The sequence below is a fragment of the Aricia agestis genome, chromosome 14, assembly GCF_905147365.1.
Source record: "Aricia agestis chromosome 14, ilAriAges1.1, whole genome shotgun sequence".
NCBI classification, from domain to species: Eukaryota; Metazoa; Arthropoda; class Insecta; order Lepidoptera; family Lycaenidae; genus Aricia; species Aricia agestis.
The window spans coordinates 8,846,021-8,853,639 of record NC_056419.1 but is presented as its reverse complement, the minus strand read 5'-3'; the positions used below and the strand labels follow the sequence as shown (position 1 = coordinate 8,853,639).

General features: G+C 40.0%; 1 protein-coding gene across 2 annotated transcripts in view; it reads right to left on the bottom strand.

Moving 5' to 3' along the window:
* Positions 1 to 673: 673 nt before the first annotated feature.
* Positions 674 to 7,619, bottom strand: part of LOC121733534 (proto-oncogene tyrosine-protein kinase ROS) — a 50,518-nt gene continuing 43,572 nt past the window's right edge. The window contains exons 31-37 of one of the 2 annotated variants that reach the window (XM_042123803.1): positions 7,327 to 7,521; positions 6,647 to 6,866; positions 4,064 to 4,161; positions 3,369 to 3,478; positions 2,470 to 2,633; positions 1,823 to 1,882; positions 674 to 1,364 (exon numbers count right to left, since the gene is read on the bottom strand). In XM_042123803.1, the coding sequence (XP_041979737.1) occupies positions 922 to 1,364; positions 1,823 to 1,882; positions 2,470 to 2,633; positions 3,369 to 3,478; positions 4,064 to 4,161; positions 6,647 to 6,866; positions 7,327 to 7,521 (1,290 nt within the window). In that variant the 3' untranslated portion in view covers positions 674 to 921. The remainder of the gene's footprint in view (positions 1,365 to 1,822; positions 1,883 to 2,469; positions 2,634 to 3,368; positions 3,479 to 4,063; positions 4,162 to 6,646; positions 6,867 to 7,326; positions 7,522 to 7,619) is intronic. The other variant, XM_042123804.1, reaches the window with a different exon arrangement.

Sequence of the window (7,619 nt, the reverse complement as noted above, 5' to 3'; positions counted from 1 at the left end):
TACAGATTTCAATAAACTATTATATATTAGATAAGTACTAAAATTGGTATAATTCTTTATCATTTAGTTGCTGAAAAAAATTATAGTGACATTTGCATTGCAGTGACTATAATATTATCTGTATCTGGACGCTGTTAAGCATTGTGTATTATACCACAAAAAGTTATGTACAGAGCTATGAATGCAGTCATGTTCTTTAGATCATTTAGAACAAGACTGCATTCATAACTTAATACGTAATTTTCTTGTGGGATGATACACAAATGCTTAACAGCAACCATCAATGGTTACAATTATCAAAATATGTATGTGTAAGATTCGTTAAAATACAAATTCAAACGTAAGACTGAAAAAAAGGATCCTTCTTTTTTCAGCGTTTTGTCTTCCTAAACAAATACAATTATTGCTTACAGTCAAGTTTGTCTAGTTACGTTAAGAAAATGTTTAGTAAAATCCGCTTGTGTCTAATAAACGATAGACTATGCTTTTAGTGTCGTAACACCGATAGCCGTTTTGTAGTTTAGAAATTCGGCTGAAAATAGTGCACCCAGGGTGGAAATAGGCTTGTTTTGTCGACTGGAGCTTATTATATTTTTTCTTACTTTATCTACTTCTACTTTTGTTTAATATTTTGGCCACAGAAATAATTCAGACAGGAAAGAAAACAAGATAGTATACGTGTGTAAACTTTATTAGCCAAGAAGACCACTAAAGAACCTTAAATATTTTTTACTACTTTATGATCTAGCATACTATAAATAAATGCAAAATCGCTACTCATTCGTTTGATTCACCCTCCAACTACCCCTACTATGTACAAAAATCTCATATTTACAGATAAAAATTAGTATTAAATAAATAAATATTCCATAAAAACGAATCAGATCTATCGGTGGAATTAAAATTTCTAATATCACAGTTTTAAAACGGCGTCTTGACGTGGCCGTCGAAGTGTCTTTCGCTGTCGCGGGACGAGCCAGGGCTATCCCGGCTTCTAAATCCTGAGCTTCTCGAGCTAGGTATATCCCGGAAATTGCCCCTAAAGCTGGGGATTTCCCGAATGGGACTGTCGAGCAAATCGGTGCGGAAATCCCCGCACAGGGACGCTCGCTTCACGATGCCGTTCCGCAGGGGGGTTATGGTCGCGTTCGGCGGGCGCGCACGCAGCGAGTGCGTACGATATAGCGGTTTTATCAGCCTGTTGGGCGCCACGCCCACTATGCTGTGGCGGGAGAACGGCGTCCGCGGTATCTCGTAGCCGTCGCGTATCGCGTCCGTGTCGCTGTCGTACCGCAGCTCGATGTATTTCAGCGGCCGCGGCAGCAAATGCGACGGCTCCATTTGCTGCTCCGGGAAGTCTTCGTCTGTGAATTATGATTTATTCCAAGTTATTTGTCAAGATTTCCGGGTCCAATTATAAGGATTTGAGCTAAAATTTATGATATTATGTTATGGGCCGTTTAGATTCAGCCCTGCCGGGCAAGAAAGTGGATCTTGCCACTTGCAAGCGCGGAAATGTAAATAGTCACTCGCGCTGCCCGACGCGGCCGCGGCAAGTATGTAGAGGGCTAAGTGTAAACGTTTACCCGCGTCGTTACTGCCGCAGAAGTATTCAGGGCAATTTTGCCGGCAACGCGAGAAGCAGCGGCAGTGGCTGAATATAAACGTCCCAATATGAGAAAATAACTGATTATCCAGGCTAAAGTACGAAATTCTTTTGTCACTTTATTAATAAGTCGGCATGCTTATATTTTGTTATAGAATGTTATAGAAACATGAAATAATTCTAATACTTAAAATTAAGTGATGATAATGAACGAACCTATGCAGGTGTTGTCATTCTCGTCCAGCAGGTAGGTGCGGTTCTCGACGCCGTCACATGCTGTCACATGCACAATACATCACATTATAGCGGATAATATTAGTCTGTAAAAGATGGGCACTAGATTCTGAGGTTTTTTTTTCAAATTCAAGTAAGATGGGTTTTGAACTAAAACTATATTATGGTTGAAATATTCGAAGGTACAAGCATATACCTAGATCTGTGCGTACATGCAGCCCGGTGTTAAAGCGGTGAGTAACATGAACATAAAGTACACTAATAAAACACACTTTTCTTGCACTTTTTCCACTATATTAAGATATTATTATAACTTTTAACAAATAACACGACCGGTTTCGAAATTATTCATCATCAGGTGTAAGTTTAACGTCACAGTACAATCAATTACATATGAACATAAAGTCACATATCGACAACATGCTCGGCAACGTTGCACAGCATGCAACGTTGCCGAGCATGTTGCCCCTTTTCATGGCAACAAATGTAGCCTGGTGGATTCCTAGCTTGAATTTGACTATTTGAAATAATGTGAAGTCATATAAAAAAATGTTTTTGCTATTTTATGGAAAAGTAAGTATTATGCATATTGTTGAACATTTTTAGCATCCCTAAAAGCAGGTGCTTACCATCCGGCAGTAATGTGAGATACTGCGGCGCGGGCTGCGGCGTGGCAGTCAGGGTGATGTTGGGGGAAGTCTTGTCTCGAAGCTCGCAGACCACTTCGAGACATTGCCGGAACGACGGCCGCAGTTCCGCGTTGTAGCTCCAGCATTTTTGGAGCAGCTCGTAACTGGAATAAGTTAGTGAAGGTTTGAAAATATTATTATTGGTTTACATTTCGTCATTCGTTTAGTCTTTAGTATGTTTGAACTATCAGTATAGCTCCACAGTAAAGATATTTCCGAAGGTCGGCTTTTCGGATATATTTGTAACGAAATAAATTTTGTAATCCTTGGTGTATCTTTGAGGTAGCCTTACAATTACTTTTCCCATATTGTGTATTATTAAAAATCGGCCAAGTGCGAGTCGGACTTGCGTACGAAGGGTTCCGTACAGTTATAGCGCGAAAGTAGGCTAAAATTGTTTTTTGTATGGGAGCGCGCCTTAAATATTTATTTTATTTTAATATTATTATTAATTATTAAAGTACAAATATAATTAAGGATGCTGTGAAAATTTCAAGTGCCTAGCAGTTGCCATTATTGATTACGAGAAAAGAAGGCCAAAAAAATGACGTTTGCTGTATGGGAGCCCCCCTTAAATATTTATTTTATTTTATTTTTTGTATTTGTTGTTATAGCGGCAATAGAAATACACAATCTGTGAAATTTTCAGAAGTCTAGCTATAGCGGTTCTTGAGATACAGCCTGGAAACAGACAGACAGACGGACAGACATCGAAGTCTCAGAATAGGGTCCCGTTTTTACTCTTTGGGTACGGAACCCTAAAAAGTAACGGTACTACGTAAATATTACTAGTATTTTCTACTAACAATATTACACTATTTCAGTGTGTAGTTACTTACAATGCGGAAGGGCAGTTGGGCGGTCTGTCGGGCGTGCCCCCCGCTCGCACGTACGCCAGCACTTGGCGGTTAGTGCGCGCCGGGTAAGGCTGCTGACCGAGCGATAGAATCTGTAATGAGAAAGATTTAAGTAATGTGATCGTTGTCACTATTCTTATTGTAATGACTATGTTAAAACCATAGCATGGCATGCCCATAGGACATAGTGCTATTATAATCCTCAATGAATAAGTATATGACATCTGGATATGGAATCATGCACTTTTCTGTCGCGACAACGCCGACAAGTAACTAAAATGCCAAATATTAGATAGTTAATTCTTGTGATCTGCCTGCCAAGCATACGCCAACGAGATATCTCACTCTACATTCATCTCTATTGACCCTAGCATGACGAACATTTTTCTTGCGTAGATCTATCATCGAAATAACACATTTTTATAGAGTTTTGTCGAGAGAAAAAAGAGAGACGAGTAGTTTTTAATTATCTCGAGAGTGAGATATCTCGTTGCCGTATGCTAGGCAGGCTGAAGCCCAACTCCTATAGCCATTTGTGATACAATCCTGTTTCAGTTTTATATATGCTATTTTAATATTTCTATTATCAAATCACGAAGTTACCACGCCGCGCTGCGCTTAGTGTAAGTCAGTTCGGCCCCCTGGCGGCAAAAAAGAGAATATCATCATTAACTTACCTCCCCGCACAGAACTCCCCAGGCCCAGACATCAGACTGGCAAGTGAACACTCCGTCCATCAGACACTCCACAGCCATCCACCGCACCGGCAGCAGACCTGCGAGATGATGGGTCATCAGGAATCGGTGAAAAACGGATTGAACAGGTAAATGCATTAAATTATATAAATAACACTAGGGCTGAGTATGCACTATTTAAACTAAATCAACGAACGTCTTATGCTTAGTACTCACTTACGGTTTTGTTCGATAGTTTTATTCCAAATCGAGCAATAACCACCGTGTGGACCGCAAAACTGACAGCTCGAAGGCTCGCTTCGAGCCGGCTCGATGGAATTAAATATGTCAAATATGTCATTTCCTTCGATTCGGAGTAAAACTATCGAGCAAAACCGTATGTGAGTACTTAGCATTACAGACAAAGACAATAATTAATACTGCCAAAGAAAAACTGTCCTGTTATTTTTGCACTCAGTAAAATAATATTGATAGGCATTGTAAAGACCTACAAGGGTGATTTATGGACAACTGCTAGCGTAATTTATCTGTCGATTAAATTACGCTGGTTTTTAGACCACTCGCAATAATGATACAGTTTGGACGATATATTTACATTTATAAGGGGATATTATTAAATGCACATCAGAATAATTTTTCAGCACACTACCTTAACTCCGCTAATTAACTGAATGCATACCAGAAAAACTAATGCTGATCAAAAAAACAATTGATTAACTGAACATGTCCTTCAAAAAAAACTTAAACATCATACAAAACGAGACGACCTTTATAACCGAATTCACACCAAAAATATGGTTCATACATCGGATATATTATTTGTAAAACTAAAATTTAAATTGTTTATCAAAAATACTCTAAATTGGACAATCTTACAACGGAATTTCTAAAAACGATATCGAAAGGTGCACCACAATAAAATCAATTTCTATTATCAAAACAAGTCTACAATTTGACAAATCGTGCAACTAAAATATTTTTAACCTAACTTTATTTTCTTTTTGTTTCTTTGTTTTACTGAAAAACATGTTGGGGCCTCCTCATCTAACGCCGCACTCACTCCTTTGCGCTCGCTCTTTACTCTTTAGCGACCACAGATATATCTTGATCTATTTCTGTGTTAGCGACAAAGATTTTTGGTAATTATGATGAGATATGGTGAAAGATTTTATCATTCCAAAACTAAATAGTTCAAGGTTTCTTGATAAAAATTAAGAAAAATTATCAAAATTCACTACTGTATTGTAATTGTATGGGTTAATAAATTTATTAATGATTCTTAAATAATTAATAGCAATGTTGGCCTAATACGACTTGATTGGGTTAGGTTAGATGGCTAAGGCGGGAGCGTAGCGCAGCGTAGCTGCCGCCTTAGCCATCGTGGTTATTGTTTGTGAACCACCCAGAAGTAGGAGCCCCGCGTAGCGGGGCTCCGTCGACTCATAATTGAAGCCAGTTGTTTTTTTCTTTTTTTTCTTTAGTAGCTTGTCAACCCCTATAGTGCAATTCCTAAGCCGGAGGCTTAATTATTTTGCATTATATCGGTAAGGAACCCTTTGTGCGCGAATCCGACTCGCTCTTTGCCGATTGTTTATTATTATTGTTTATAAACTGAGTTACCATTCACTGTGCCAAAGTTTAGTCCATGTTAAGTTAGCACTTGATGATTTTTATGTGTTCTTAATTGTATGAACATAACAGATTAAATTGGGTTTTATTTAGAATAAATGATGTTCCTAAAAGTAATTTAGGTGATGGTTTTCCTTTAAAAAGTTGTAGTATGTTTGTTGAACTAAGGAATTGTTAGATATACTATTTTAAGAATAGTTATCCGTTCAGTAAAACAGTTTCGCAAATAACTTTGAATAGTATGCTGAATTTGCATTATTTAGGGTGCATAATTAGTGTGCAAGTCAGTATTTTTGGTGAAACTTTCAAATATTTTGATCGAGAAAAGGGAATGTACAGATATTGATTTAAATACATGCCATTTATAAGGTGTAATTTTTTGCCAGTGCCGAATTTATATTTTTATGATGACGCCCCGAGGCCGCGGCCTATACGGCCTATTTATAAGGGCTGATTTCACAAATAACTAGTTTTTTATTTCTTCGATCGTGGATTTTTTTTTATGAAATAAGGAGGCAAACGAGCTAACGGGTCACCTGATGGAAAGCAACTTCCGTCGCCCATGGACACTCGCAGCATCAAAGAGCTGTAGGTGCGTTGCCGGCCTTTTAAGAGGGAATAGGGTAATAGGGGAGGGTAGGGATGGGAAGGGGAGGAAATAGGGGAGGGTAGGGAAGGGAATAGAGTAGGGGATTGGGCCTCCGGTAAACTCACTCACTCGGCGAAACACAGCGCAAGCGCTGTTTCACGCCGGTTTTCTGTGAGAACGTAGTATTTATCCGTCGAGCCGGCCCATTCGTGCCGAAGCATGGCTCTCCCACGTATAAAATTTTCTAAGATTCTTGAAAATCTAATAATTGTTATTCTATTGTGTCTCGCTCACCGGTGAGCTTATGGGGCTTGATTAGTTAAGTGACATTTTAGAATATGGCTTACCTTCACCCTCTTTCCTATAATAATCGTTCTTATAGATATCCCTAGCGAGGCCGAAGTCGCCTATCTTGACGACGCGTCGTGCGGCGCGACTGGCGACCAAGCAGTTGCGTGCTGCTAGGTCTCGGTGGACGAAGTGCATTTCTTCAAGGTATCTGCATCCACGGGTTACATCCACACACATGTTGAGTAGGTCGAGCAGGGTGAGAGAGTCTTCCGTGTACTGGGGGTTAAATAAAGGATTGTGAGACATTGGTCCTGTCAGTAATTGTTGTGATAAATTGTAGTTGAAGAGAACTGTTGTCTGTTGTTAATGTTGTTAACATTCAATAGTAAGTAGCAGCCGTCGCGGGTTATCTCCACCCAGTAAGGCTACCTTCACATTAAGTCGCGAGTAGTGCGGCAGCCGCGCGGCTGCAGCGCGGCTCTTTTTAGTATGGAGCCGCGCGACTGTGCGCGGCTCGCGACTAAATGTGAAGGCAGTCTAAGCTAAACATTCACGGTGGACAAACATGAGTCGTATTAATATTTGGGGATAAACAGATACAGGAGTTAAAGCGTACGTAACTTAATAATCATCTGCTGTAACCACCAGGCGATTGTCATTTCCAATGCAATTATGATCAAAAAAATATTCACGCAGCCCTCTCAAAAACATACCACCACCTTGTCAATCGCCTTACCAGAGAAGCTCGTTTCGCCCTCAAATAGCTGAGCAGATCCCCGCCTTCCATCAGCTCCATGATGATGTAGTTGGGGTCGTTGTCGAGGCAGACGCCCAACAGCCGCAGGATATGCTCGTGCTTGAAGTTGGACATCAGCGCTGCCTCCTTGAGGAACTCGTTCTTCTCCTGTTCTGTGGCGCCTTTGCGGAGTGTCTGGCAAGGATGGAGAGAATGAAGTGGGGCTCGATTCTCGTACTACCTCAGGTGCCAGATTGAGATGGACTAAGAATTCTGCTGATAAATCAGCAGTT